Below are 15,080 nucleotides of genomic sequence, written 5' to 3' on the forward strand. Positions count from 1 at the left end.
CAAGATTACTTTCTGAACATCTGAAGTATGTTCTTGTAATGGAACTGAAGACATATGATGTATATGTGGGGCAGGCACAGAGGGGTGGAAGTGAAGACCCTCTTAGGTATTTAAGGCAAAGCCACCTGGATAGAAAACACACACACACACACACACACATCAAAAAGGCATAAAGAAAAGGCAAAAAGGCAGAGCAGAGACACGGGGCATGGAAACAAATGGCCACCTGCACCCAGCTTTGAGAAGTGGAAGTGACCGCGCCTATGAACTCTGTCGGTTTTCTCGCGGACTCTAATAAGCTGAGGATTTCTGAGCCGTCCATGAGCTTTTCGCCAGAAGTCTGTTTGGTCTGAGTGAACAGAGAAATGGAGAGTCAGGCACAGTGGTTGGGACACACATGGGCATGTACACATTCACAGCCGGTGAGACACAACGGTGGGCGTGGGACCCAGGGCGAGGGATGGCAGGAGCTACAGAAAGGGAGGGGAAACAGCCAGTCATCAGGGTGAGCAGGGGCTCTGGTTCGGGAAAGCAGAGAGAGTTCCTGGGTTGGGGCGGTGCTGGGTGAAGCCGATCCTTTCCTGGCCCCGCAAGGCCGGCAGCACCACCCCACCTCGGGGACAAGAGCTGAAATAAAACGGCAGGTGTCTCAAGGTGCACGTCGGACCGCGTGGTGACTTTTAACCATGAAAACAACCAAAAAGCTTGGGTTGGTGGCTCTCAACATAAGCCAAACAGCCAGAGAAACGGAAAGGCTGGGGTGGAAGGGCTGCCTCTGCAAACAGTCATGCTGGAATCGGAAACAGCGGCCCGAAGGCGGCCCCGGTTACCACGACTTGGGATGCAGCTGACTCGGTGACGACATAACGGGCAGTGGCGACAGTGACGGCCGGTTCCTGCGAGTACCTCCACTCGGACAGGCTCTTCCTGCGGGGACCAAAGGGCCCCACCTTCAAGGCCTCAGCCTCGGGCTCCGCTCGGCCCAGTCGCGGGCCCTCCAGGCCAGCATCCCTCCTGGGCACCTGGGCTTTCCCCACAGCATCGTCCTCCGGGCTCTGCCGTCGGGACTCGGCTTCCTTGATGGGGGCCAGCGACTCTGACAGCCTCCGCTTTGGGGTGTGGACCTCAGCCCCCCTCCTGGCCCTGTCCTCGGTCACAGCTCTGAGGACCTCGAACTCGGCCAGAACGAGGGGGGTCTTAATGGACTCGGCCAGTCCCCGCTCCACAGTGGAGGGCGACACCACCTTCTCGCCTTCTCTGCCTTTTCCGGTCATCGTGACAATTTTTCCGGACACGGTGTCATAGGACTTTCCGAGAGTGTATATCTTCTGCTTGTTCTCTTCCTTCAAGTGCATTTCTTGGGCCAAGTCTTCGAAGCTCTGCACTTCCATGGTGCTCGATCCTAAGAGGTCGGTGGGGATGTCACCAGTTCTACTGCTCAAGGTCACCACCTTGTACGTCACAGTCTTTTTCGAATCACCATCAGCTACCTCAGTGGGCACTTTGTCTACAATAACCCAATCCTCTGTGCCCTATATTTGAAATATAAAAGCTAAATTAGAAATTCTGATGGTATTTCATTTCTAAAATAAGAATCCTTTAAAAAAGGCAATCTAGATGAGAGCTACACTCGGGTCTGGGAGGTGAGTGTCCAGGGCAGGGGTTGTGATCTATTAATTACGGCTGCAATCTCTTCTCATCTGAAATGTATTAACTCTAGCCTTCAACTCAGAGTACGGTCTATTGTAGACCTGCAATTTCAGATTTCTTGAAATACTTTAGTGGTAAATTTTGCAAGGAATATATCTGATCTTGTACTCAATGTCTGATCGTTTTGTATTTCAAGATTATAAAACCTTTTTGAAGCTGTTGTACATGTTATTCAGCTTTACTCAGGTGGACACAGAAAAGACTGTTTTCCATGTGAAATAGAACACTGCACTTCACATCTGTTGTTCTCACAAAGTACGTGCCAGCATTTCCACAAACTTCTGTGAAAATCATTTTCCGTGTTTGTGAATTATATTTCCTTATATGGGTGCTGGAATCCACTCTAGCACTTATTATCCATAAATAGAGTGCACCTGTGTTCCAGGCATGGTAATGAACGATTTCCCACTGTTAGCACATTGTTCAGAGCCTCTTAAAAAAATAGGCTATACTTGTCTGCACACTGTTCCGAACTTATTTACAACCAAAGTTCATTGTCTCAGGAGTTTCTTTGACAGTTTCCTTAGTGTTAGTTCCAAAAAGGCAGAAGAAATGGGAGTTATGAAACTTCTGTATTTGGGAAGCCTATGCAGAGGTTAGCAGGTGACTTAGTCTAACAGGTTACAGAGGGAAAAGAAACCAAGCCGGGAGCAGGGGAGTGCCTTGCTTGACATTTTGATCTTGGATGTTTTTTACTTTCTTATTTATCCTTGCCTGAAAACCTGAAGCTAGAATTGGAGGGGGTGGGGCTTAAGAAAGAAGATTACAGACCCATCTACAGACTGGTGCTGGATTAAATGAAATGAATTGAAAAGTAACCTCTAGGGTCGATGGGACAGTTTTCTGGAAAATGATTTGACGAGAGGTAACCACAGAGATTGCTGAGTCTCCTTCCTGAATTTTCTGTGTCACACTCCGCTAGTGGGAAAACCAATAAAAGTTCAGAACTTTCAAAGTCAATCAAGGTCATCTGAATTACCATGGCTCTATGGGTTAAAGAGACAGTAAAAAGGCCCAATAATATCATTACAAACTATAATCATGATGCTTCAATGACCAAACACAGACATAATCACTGAGAAGCAAAGGCCACAAAGAAGCAATGGCTAACGGATAACCAAAATAGTAAGAAAATTCCCTATTTTCCCTCCCCGGAATCTAGGCAAAAATGATATACCTACCTTGGTGGCAAGCAAGGTAAATTTTAAAAGGAAAAACTAAAGATATTTGAATGACACTGAAATCTGAGGAGCAATTCCCTCTGATTCCTTAATGTTTGTTTTTTACCTGAGACTCAAAGAATGGAGAGCTTCCTTGCTGCAAAAATAGAACCTTTTCTGAAATCTCCCTTTCTTCTTCAGTCTGTTTGAATAAAGGGGGTTGGGTGGGAGAGGAGGAAGCACACAGTTTCCAAAAAAGCAAGTTAGGAAGAGAGCTCTTTTCTTGGGCTACACATATAATAGTCATTCATTTCTTTTCCCCAGAAGAATTACTGTCTGTTAATTTGGAAAATTAATGTCAAAGTTGAATAATTATTTCCAAAGTGAAACAGATTATTCTGTGACTCTCTGGTGTTTTTAGAACTCAAACATTTCTCATTTCTACAAACACAGAACATGCAAGGGTGGAATAAAGGACTTCCTGGAGTCTCAATAGGTGTTTATATGGCTGTCATCTGCAATACTGTAGAAATGAGTGTTCAAATGAAAATGCTAAGATTAAGAAAAATAAGTTGGGAATAAATCCTCACTTCCATTTCTGACAAATTCTTGATCATATTCTGCACTGAAGAGCTGCCTGAGGCAGAGGAAGGAAATGCACATGGATCACTGTATTACCTACTAATCTGAAACACCCAGCCTAGCTTGAGGTCTTTATTCTACAAATAAACATAAAATATACTCAAGATTATAGCTTTATTTGAACTTTTATAACATGGTGAGTAATTCTGAAAAGTCAGCTTCCGAATATCTTGGTGAAGAATTAAGTACTTCAAATCATACTCGTCTTTAACATATAAACTTAAGAAAAACATTACACATGTCATGTTAAAATAGGTGTTTTCCTTTCATCTGTTTTTATTTCTTTCTTTAGTATTAAAAATGCATAATTCAAGGGGCAATACATTAATTACTGAGCCTGTCTCTCTGCACAGGCTCGGTAGCTAATAAAACTCCACAGAATAGTGATAGAAGGGACATTTTAGTAAAGCCATTTAAAAATAATCACACAGTTCAGAGTATCTAGATGAATGGAACTTTGAAAATAAACCTTCTTGCTGTTTGTTAAACAGTATAATTTTATCAGAGGTATTTGAAATTCCTATGTATGTGTTTACAAAGCTTTCAGTACTCTACTTAATCATTTTCCTGCAAGAGGTTATAGAGGAGCATCTGGAATGTTCTCCAGAAGGGCCTGCTGACAGATTCTGATAGCACTGCTCTCAGATGCTCCTTTTAAATAAGGAACAAAGAAGACATTTTGAAGGGGAAAAAAATTTCTGTCCTGCCCCATTTTGGAGAAAGACATTGGAAGAGACAAAATGTACCCTGTGGCATCATTAAATGTGGATTTATGCTTTAAACTTTCAATCAGAGCCTCTTTTTCCAACAGAAATAAGAAACAGGAAGGAAAGGTTGAAATTATAGGTACTTTTCAGAATACCAAGACTAGGCTTCTAATTATAATCACTGAGCTAAATGTTTTTCCTAGGATGAAAGCTTAAAAAAAAGACCCAGCAGCAGGAAAACAGTGGTTTTCAGCATATCCTGTTATCTGACATCAACTAATTTTAAAAACGTCTGTGTCTGTAATTAAAAATGTCCACATGGTCTGCATTCAGAACTGTGAATACCCTATAACAGAAAAGGGTAACATGAGGGGACAAATGTTACCATTAATCCTATGTATGATCGACTCCAACCCAGTGAGTTTGACTAAAGAGAAGTGAAGAGTTATTGATAAAGAAAAGCTAATGATCGAGACATTTACTAGGGGTTAAGACAGAGTCTGCCTGCAATGCAGGAGACCAGGGTTTGATCCCTGGGTAGGGAAGATCCCCTGGAGAAGGAAATGGTAACCCACTCCCGTACTCTTGCCTGGAAAATCCTATGGATGGAGGGGCCTGGTGGGATATAGTCCATGGGGTCCAAAAGAGTCAAACCCAACTGAGTGATTTCACTTTCAAGACAGAGTCAGATGCACACTCTATTTCATTTAGTTACTTAAACATTCATGTCTGTGAAATAATTGGTACACAAGGCCCTATAGTGGCCTGCAAAATTCACAGAGCTGTTACTCGCTCATAAGGGTCTCTATGGAGCTGTGACTTTCATTTCTGCTTAGGTTGAGGGTTCTCAAATTTGGTTGTGCATTACAATTATGTGGAGAGCTTTTAAGTAAGATGAAGGTGAAAGAGGAGAGTGAAAAAGTTGGCTTAAAACTCAACATTCAGAAAACGAAGATCATGGAATCTGGTCCCATCACTTCATGGGAAATAGATGGGGAAACAGTGGAAACAGTGTCAGACTTTATTTTTTTGGGCTCCAAAATCACTGCAGATGGTGACTGCAGCCATGAAATTAAAAGATGCTTACTCCTTGGAAGAAAAGTTATGACCAACTTAGATAGCATATTCAAAAGCAGAGACATTACTTTGCCAACAAAGGTTCGTCTAGTCAAGGTTATGGTTTTTCCAGTGGTCTTGTATGGATGTGAAAGTTGGACTGTGAAGAAAGCTGAGCGCCGAAGAATTGATGCTTTTGAACTGTGGTGTTGGAGAAGACTTTTGAGAGTCCCTTGGACTGCAAGGAGATCCAACCAGTCCATTCTGAAGGAGATCAGCCCTGGGATTTCTTTGGAAGGAATGATGCTAAAGCTGAAACTCCAGTACTTTGGCCACCTCATGCAAAGAGTTGACTCATTGGAAAAGACTCTGATGCTGGGAGGGACTGGGGGCAGGAGGAGAAGGGGACGACAGAGGATGAGATGGCTGGATGGCATCACTGACTCGATGGATGTGAGTCTGAGTGAATCTGGGAGTTGGTGATGGACAGGGAGGCCTGGTGTGCTGCGATTCATGGGGTCGCAAAGAGTTGGACACGACTGAGCGACTGAACTGAACTGAACTGAATGTGTGAGGTGCACCTCTAATTAAATCAGATTCTGATGCAGAACCCAGGTATCAGTAGTTTAAAAGTCTTGTAGGTGATTGTAATATGCATCCAGAGTTGCACCCCAAAGTCTAAATGCAAAGTCACAGAAGTCAGATTCAGAGAATAAAGATGATTCTCTCTAGCATGTATAGATGATCCATGGTGAATGGATTTTTCTTTTTTTGCCCAATTTAAGGGCCATCTGAGACCTGAATAGCAAAAGTAAACTTGGACAAGAAAGCAGAAAAATGCATAAAGACAGCTGATTCTAGGTATTCATGACAAGTATGGTCTATACAGTTGCCATGAACATTGAATCAGTGAACACTGGACTAGTGAATGCTGAACCATGGCGCCTAAGGGAAAGACAGAGTCAGGTTCCTGAGTGCCTCTGGCCATGAAATTTTCATCAACTGATCAATGCATAACCTTGTTTTATGTGTGTTTCTGTTTAAAGACCACTTCTTTAATATATATTATTGATCCATTAACACTGAACTCACAGTCAGCAGCACTGTAACTTAATCCTGAACAAAGCTTACCTAACACACATATTTTCCTATAAGGCACATCACAGCCTTCCTGTACTTGGGAATACTAGAGAGCACTTCGGCGCTATGCCTGGAGGTCATTTTAGACAGCGAGAATCACCAACAAGGACATAAAAAAGCAAAAACGTGGCATTCGACAGGCTTTGAAAAGGACACCTGCTTACAGTATGAGACCTGAAGCTTGTTACCTGTTCAACCTTATCTGGGAATGCCTTGAGCAACTATTTATTTTTTAACCACTTTGCACCTGTCTGCAAATTATCATGAAAATGTTTAGTATTTTAGGATTACAATAAATTTCAGTGAGTAGGTGAATGTGCACAATCTGGAATCCATGAATAGGGAGGGTTGATTGTGCTAAGCTTGCTGCTACTGCTGCTAACTCACTTCAGTCGTGTCCAACTCTGTGCGACCCCACAGACAGCAGCCCACCAGGCTCCCCCGTCCCTGGGATTCTCCAGGCAAGAACACTGGAGTGGGTTGCCATTTCCTTCTCCAATGCATAAAAGTGAAAAGGGAAAGTGAAGTCGCTCAGTCATGTCCAACTCTTAGTGACTCCATGGACTGCAGCCTACCAGGCTCCTCCATCCATGGGGTTTTCCAGGCAAGAGTACTGGAGTGGGGTGTGCTAAGCTTATATACCAGTAAAACTGCCTGCCACCTTAAAAAAGGGGACAGCACTGGCAGTGTATAACTGCTAACCTGTATTGCACTGTGGTTAGAATGTGGAAATTCTCAGTATTCAAATAACCACAAAGGAATATTCCCCCGGTGGCTCAGATGGTAAAGAATCTGCCTATAATGTGGGAGACCAGAGTTCAATCCCTGGGTCGGGAAGACCCTCTGGAGATGGAAATGGCAACCCACTCCAGTATTCTTGCCTGGAAAATTTCATGGACCGAGGAAGCTGGCAGGTACAGTCCATGGGGTCACAAAGAGTCGGACCCAACTGAGCCACTAACCCTTTCACTACTCCCCTGATATGGACTAGGCCTGTGACTGCATCACAAAAAGGCTGCCATGGGACGTATCTGTGGACAGAAGGTGTAGCCGACACCCTTCACATCTCATCCATCTACCCTCCATTCCATGGGTTCTATGGGCGGGTTTGTCTGGTTTACAAAGTTCAGGAGGATTTGCTATCATTTGCTTCTTTGGGGCATCGTGGCCTCTTGTCTGCTGTGAACTCAAACATTTGAAACGTGAAACAACTGGCAATAAAATTCACACTTTACATTAAACATACATTATATTTTAAGAATATGATCCCATTACTAGCTCATTGTATTTCCAACTCCTAATTTTTTTAATTGTTCATAAGTTGGTAGCAAAATAGATTTACTTAGGGTTCGACCACCATAGATAAAGAAAAAGATGGTTCATTAAAAATCAGGGGTCATTATATTATCTTTCCAAAACAACACTGTACCACTGAGATTGCCAAAAAAAAGTCCAACTAAGCTTGGGGTCACTAAATCAAAGTTCCTTTACCCTTCTGACACAAATAACATTACTTTGAGATGTCACTTAAAAAAATTAAGTTAAATACCTTCTTTTAGAAATAATCAGACCTCTTTCTAAAACTGGCCAATTACTGTTTTAATTTTTAAAGTGAGATACATTAAACAAATGGGTAAGATCAAATGAGTAATTTATCTAGAAAAATATCTCACCTCTAAGATGAATATCTTGTTTATGTGTTTTTAAACAAATATGCTTTGCATATGCCTCGTGGCTGGGAGGACACAATTATCTTTTGTGCTTTTCACACAACCAATAATGAAAGCCATGTTAAGTCTGAATATAGAAATGAAGAAGAATTTGAAGGATAAGAACTTGCAGGGTTGTTCTTAGGGCTGTCTCCAGGGCCCTCAAATGAGTGTAAACTGTGTGTCATCCTACTGCGGAGGAGGAAGCCCCCAAGGCAAGGGAAGTGGGCACAGCCCTGACTGCCCAGCCCAGGAAGGACCACTCGTCTGGGACTTGAGGCTACTTAGAGCTGCTTTCTCAGAGCCCCTTTGATAAAAGAGTTGATAACCCTTGTTTCTAAGAAGCTCTTCTTTACATCCAGCAAGTCTTCCTATAGTGTCTTCCCTTCTGGGTGGTAGAGAAGCCCTGAGGTACACCATCTGCATAACCGCTCAACAGACACTTGAACGCAGTTACAAAGTCAGTTGCTGATGCCTGGGCTATGGAAACCAAGTGCTTGCTCTTCTGCAGAGGACGTCTTTCCTCCACCCTTTAATCCTTTTGTAAAAAAAATCCTTTCTTAGGTCTATTGCAGTTTCTCTGCATCAACAAGGACAAGGTAAGGACATGGCAGCCATATCCATGTCAAGTTTAGTATTTCAAACCATCACCTCTTCAAGTCATTAACATTCTTTGGATTCATCAATGGGCTTCCCTGGTAGCTCAGGCCGTAAAGAATCTGCCTGCAATGCAGGAGGTACAGGTTCAATCCCTGGGTCAGGAACATCCCCTGGAGGAAGGAATGTCAACGTATTCCAGTTTTCTTGCCTGGAGAATTCCATGGACAGAGGAGCCTGGTGGGCTATAGTCCATGGGGTCAAAAAGAGTTGGACACGACTGGGATCATCAATGTTATTCTTGAAGAATTAGAGGATTTAATAAGCGAAAAAAATTTCTTTTACAAGTCTAATGGCCTAGACTTCTACAGTCCCTGGTTTATTATCACCACTCTAACTTTTCCAAGCAAACTACCTGAACCTCCATTCAGAGAGCCTGCTACCTCCCAAGTCCTTAAGTGACAGCAGAGGAAGAGAGGCTTGACTTTTTCAGTGGCAATTTATTTTGTGCTTTTGTAACTTAATCCAGTATCTGTCATCTTCTGAGCCAATGTGTCCTTCCTTATTTCCAGCCCTTATAGAAATAGGGTGAGCTATATGTAGAATAGCTAGTGGGAAGTTACCGTATAACACAGGGAGCTCCTGGTGCTCTGTGACAACCTAGAGTGGTGGGATGGGGTAGGGTGTGGAAGGGAGGCTCAGAAGGGAGGGGCCATCTGTATCCTTATGGCTGATTCACACTGTTGTATGGCAGAAACCAATGCAACATTACAAAGCAATTATCCTCCAATTTTAAAAAAACATAAAACTAATAAATAAAAAAGAAATAGGGTAAATCAAACTTGACCAATGATGATAAAACTAATCTGACCATAACTCATGAGTGACAGTCTTACTAATGCAGGAACTACAATATTAAAATCAATCTGGAAAATCTGAAACTTTTTGTTGTGAAACTCTAAACAATCTGAATGAAACTTGCAATGCAGGCGACCTGGTTCGATTCCTGGGTCAGGAAGATCCCCTGGAGAAGGAAATGGCAATCCACTCCAGTATTCTTGGCTGGAAAATCCCATGAACAGAGAAACCTGGTGGGCTATAGTCCATGGGGTCGCGTCGCAAGAGTCAGACACGACTTAGTGACTAAACCACCACCACCAATGGTACAAGAATATTTTGGTCACCGGACTTTTCATTTATTCTGCATAAAAAGGCCTTTTTCAAAATGATTGAAATGGAGATACACCTTGTCATTTTTTAAAAAGTGGGACTGGAACTGTCAAGAAAGTCATGATTGTGGTCACTTTAGATAAACAGCTTTCAAAAGAAGTTTAGAAAATGACTAATATCTAAGCATTGCATATAGACGCCTGTTTAAAAAGGAGTTTTCTCCCATAAAGGCCTAAGTTTTCATTTTATTCTGTTCTATCCCATCTTCCTGGACAAATGTCTTTCAAGAAAGGAATCTTGGTAAGAAATAACTTAATCAATGCGATGCTAGAAAGAAGCTGATTTTAAAAATGACTTCTTTTGACAGATAAAGAAAGATGACGTGTAATGGTCTACAGTCAGATTAGTTCCACTGCCACTGTGGGTCCTACATCAGGGGAGCCTTGAAGTCACACCAGCTGAATCCTCTTGCTGAACATTTAAAGAGAGTATTTGTTCTATGTGGAAAGCTCTTACTCAAAAAGACCTCTGGTGTTTAATTTCCCTCTTAAAAATCAAATAAAAACTGATTATAAATCATAATATAAATGTTTATATATATAAATCAGTTAAAATAACCAGTTTTTAAAAACTGTATATATATATATATATGTTATAAACAAAAATCTGGCCTTTACTTTCCCTCTTAAAAATTAAATAAAAACTCATTATAAATCATAATATAAATGTTTATATATAAGTCAGTTAAAATAAGCAGTTTTTAAAAAACTGTATGTATATATATGTTATAAATAAAAATCAAATACCAGTAAAAGCCTAGTATGGTATTCCCAGAGGAAAATATGTCCTGAAATGTTATCAACTCCAGAACAATGTTCAAACATTAGACCATCTCAATAGGCCTCATCTTGCAAGTGATGAAAAACATTTATGGGCCTTCAGGGCATTTCTTCAGGCAGCGAAAGTACATTCAGAAAAAGTGACAGTTAATTCACACAATAGGTCAGTGTCTTGGCTGTGAAATCTAGAACAAGCAGCCCTGCCTGCACCACAGTGTCCTCGGTCATTCCAAGGCACCATGGGATGAGATTACTCACTCCTTGGCCACCCAATCATTTTACAGGTTATACACAGACAAGGGGTGAGATTCTATCCTCAGAAGTCTTCCAGATCCCTTCCCTGGAGACCCTGTAGAGGAGTGACGCTAGTGAACTGAAGACGAGTGCAACCTGATGCCTGAATACCGACCTCTTCGGGTACCAGCGGCTCGATCATGGGCGCATCCTCCTGCCGGGCGGCTAGTCGCACGGGGGAGGTGGAAAGCCTCTTTTCCCACTCGTTCGTGATGGCAGTGTCTGTGGAGGTTTCTAAAAAGGTTCTTTTCAGCTCACTAATATTGGTCTGATGTTTCATCAGGTCGTCTTGGGTTTTATCTAGCTCCTATATTCAGAACATAGAGAATCCAACAGTCAACGTTTTACATTTGATTTCCTTTCTGCACGTGCTTGCTCTCTTTTTAAAAGTAAGGTCGTCATCTCATTAGTAGCCAAAATAAAAAAAAAAAAATTCTGATCAGGGTTCATGACACTACCACAGACACTCTGGTGAAAATGTGATATTTCCAAGGAAAAGCGAGGGAAAACAAAATCTACATCACACGAGCATAAAAATCAAAAGTTTCAAAGGTCAACTGTAAAGAGTGTAATTCACACAGAACCAGAGAATTAAAATAAATACACACACAGGAAAGGGGATCTACATCTGGGGGGACAGGAAGGAATCAAAGGAAGCCGAGAAGTCAACCACACGCAGTCACAGGTGAGAACACACCCTTCATGCATCATGGTACGAGCCCACAGGTGTGCCCCTGGAGGAAAACCAACACACACGAGCATGCACTGGTATATACCAATACCAACCTCTAACATAAGATTACTATGTTTGACATACACATTTTCACCCTTTATTCGCTTAATCAGACTATTCTGAAAAAAGTGGAAAAGAAAGGAAAGGTAAGGGACATGGTAAGTCACGAAAACAAGTGCCACCCTGCGCACGGCACCAACACACGGTCACCGCCACGGAGCATGCTGGAGGATTTGAACACCGGAGACCAACAGTGACTTATCACACACTGCTTTTTTTTTTGGCTTTTGTTCCATTTTGAGTTTTCTACCTGTGCCTTGAGCTCTGCATCTTCCTCCTGGTCCGACTGCCAGCATCAAGAAAGAGTGGGAGATAAAGTCTTACCATGCCATCGACTCTGAGATCGAAGGACGGGGTCTAGATAAGCCAGCTACGCGGGGACACTTGTTTACGCTTACATTAGAGGACATTTCTTTCTTATATGTGAACCACAATGTTCTCACACACAAATTATGAAGCTTAATAAGATGATGAAAGCAAAAGATTCCTTGCTCGATGGGTCTTGGACGCTTCAACTTGGAGACTTCCAAGTATGACAAGCATACACCCTGCGCGGGAGGTGACAGCTAGGACTTGACGGGTTGTCCTTACATTAGAAATGGTTCAGGAAGTGTGAGGGGCCACATCAAAATTAAAATTCACCAAACGGCTATGAATACCCAATGATAAGTGCTCTGAGTCAATCTTTCCCATAATCCTATGAGGTTAGCTATTATGATCCCTGATTTGTAGACTAGAGAAGTGAGACACACAGAACTTAACACAAAGGTTCTCACGTTAAAAAATTTCTTTAAACCTTGAATTTGTTGAGCCCACGTACTTTAAAACAAATTTAGGAAGAGGAGAGGGCTGATACTGGGTAACTAAGAAAATTAAAATAAATAAATAAATAAACCTCCCTTGAGTCCAAAATCAACCACAAGAGGAGGTCCAGAGTGAAGTTATGGATGAGAAGCGGGTGATAGTGGAGCAGGCTGCCTTCAAGGTGAGTCTGTCTGGGTTTCAATGGGGACCAGACTGTCTAACCTGAATGCCCCACTCTGAACTACTGTTACAACCAGCTCCAGAAAAAAGAAAAGCTCCAATAAAAAGAACGCTTTTTGTTTATAAAAACCGTTAGAGGGCTGGTGGCATGTTGACTCTACAATGGTGGTGGGTTCATGGCTCTTCATTTTATTTTTAAAATGCATAATCTATCTATGTTACATGTCTTCACTTGCATGCTTCAAATGTAATACAAATTTTAAAACTGCTAGAAAATTTAAAGTAGTATTATTAAAATATTTTTCATTTATAGCATACGTTAGGATTACAATGAAATTTGTTGAATGTATCAGTAGCTACCTGTAACTAATTCTCACAAAATTAAGATGCAATTGGGATATTTGGCATAGAAAGTGATTATACTGTAATCAGTTTATATGTGACTGCCTAAAAGAAACTGCTAATAATTTTCCAGTATTATCTTTAAATTAACAAATGATGATTTCCAAGCTTTGAATTGAACTCTGCCATTTCCAAAGGAAAAAAAAAAGTAACTCCATTTTGAAATGTTTTCCTGAAAATATTTTCAGTGAAATGATGTGTAAATACTACTTGTAATATTTTTAGTTCTTCCTAAATACCCAACTAGAAAATATTATGATTGGATAATGTAAAAAACAACCTAATGTAAACACTACAGCAAAGTGAAAAATAAATTCTGTTAGCACTTTAGGAAATGAACATCTTGATTTCCACTACTAGAGATAAATATTGTTTTTTGCAGATATCTTAATTAGTTGCTGATAGAGAAGATTTTAAAAACAACAAGCCATATACATATTTAATGAACCCTAAAAATTAATAAAGTTAAATAATAGCACAGTTTCTCTCCTATGACTGGTCAATGTGATAATTTTTCTTTTTTCCCATAAAGTACTAACAGTAATTTGCTAATTTTCTCTTCCCTGGGGAATTCGTTTCTTTTGAGTAACCTAGACTATATCCAGACTACAAAAAATGAGTTAAGAGAAGTATTATAATTTTAATAAGCATTCTGACCATTTAGGATTTTAAAATGTATTTGTATTTAGTCAACAAGCTACTTAAATTAATTGTGACCTTCCCCCCACATCTTCCCCCTCCTATTATGGCTATCATACATACACTTGTGGGTTAAGGGAATACATTTTTTTAAATGTATTATCAGTTTAGCCAAGAGTTTTCAAAATGCGACCCCACAACCGACAGAGTCACTGTCACCTGGGAATTTGTTAGAAATGTAAATTCTCAAGCCTACTCCAGACCTTCTTCTGAACGCGAATAGAAAACTCTAGGTGACTCTGATGCAGGCCAGAGTTTGAGAACCAGTGGTCTAGGCAGCAGAATATTTTTAACTCCTATTATTAAGGTAGCATTTCTCTCCACTCTAAATGCCAAAATGCTAAATGCAAGCTGCTAATAAACACAGAGCTAGCCTTCAGAGCATTTTCATCAGGCGACTGGCCAAGCCCCTCGGTTACAGTACCAACCTCAGTGGCAGTGGTTTCCCCGTCAGCTGCCGTGTCTGTGCGCTCACTGTCCGTCTGTGGATGGCAGAGGTGATCAGGTTCCAGGAGAAAGGCAGGAAGAGAAAACAAATCACCTGGTCAACGCGGGTATGTCCGGGTCCGAGAGCCCGGTCCCTTTCTCTGTGCCCTGTAAAATCGCACTACCTTCCCACAAGAATGCAGGTGCAAACAAAAGCCAGAGGAAGGCCAGAGCCAGGTCCCATCCGCAGAGACACTCGGAGGAAGGCCAGCGGCACATGGCCCGCCTGAACCGCAGGATGTGCGTTAGCCAGGGTGCCATGTCTGCTGCTGTGTCATTCTCCCGCCCTTTTAACAGAAACCCCAAGAAAGAGCTAAAAATGTTAAATGCAAATAAAATTGCAATCTATATATTTTTTTAAAATTCTAGTATAATAGGTCACAATTGAAAGGTAAATAAACAAGTACATTGAAATAAAAAGCTACTATAATAGTCACTGGACTTTCAGCCCCTCATTTTTTATATCATTTTGCTAATTTGCACCCATCTAAGACCATCAGGCTATCTGCATTACCCTTTAATTACAAAAAGCACATGCCAGTGACTCTGGCCTATGTTTTACGTATGAAAAGTGTAACTTAACTCTCCAGCAGCATTGGTAACTAGATATTTTTAAGACTATCTATTGTTTACTTTGTCCCACCCTCCAATAGAAAGAGGTATATAAAAGTATGGAATTTGAATATCTTGTT

General features: G+C 41.3%; 1 protein-coding gene across 2 annotated transcripts in view; it reads right to left on the minus strand.

Annotated features, from left to right (window-relative positions):
- Positions 1-15,080, minus strand: part of EPB41L3 (erythrocyte membrane protein band 4.1 like 3) — a 145,899-nt gene that overhangs the window by 6,842 nt on the left and 123,977 nt on the right. For both annotated transcript variants that reach the window (XM_055559452.1, XM_055559453.1), the window contains 5 exons: positions 14,331-14,384; positions 11,811-11,876; positions 11,140-11,331; positions 831-1,532; positions 227-349 (listed from right to left, as the gene is read on the minus strand). In XM_055559452.1, the coding sequence (XP_055415427.1) occupies positions 227-349; positions 831-1,532; positions 11,140-11,331; positions 11,811-11,876; positions 14,331-14,384 (1,137 nt within the window). The remainder of the gene's footprint in view (positions 1-226; positions 350-830; positions 1,533-11,139; positions 11,332-11,810; positions 11,877-14,330; positions 14,385-15,080) is intronic.

Source organism: Bubalus kerabau, chromosome 21, assembly GCF_029407905.1.
Source record: "Bubalus kerabau isolate K-KA32 ecotype Philippines breed swamp buffalo chromosome 21, PCC_UOA_SB_1v2, whole genome shotgun sequence".
Taxonomy (NCBI): domain Eukaryota; kingdom Metazoa; phylum Chordata; class Mammalia; order Artiodactyla; family Bovidae; genus Bubalus; species Bubalus kerabau.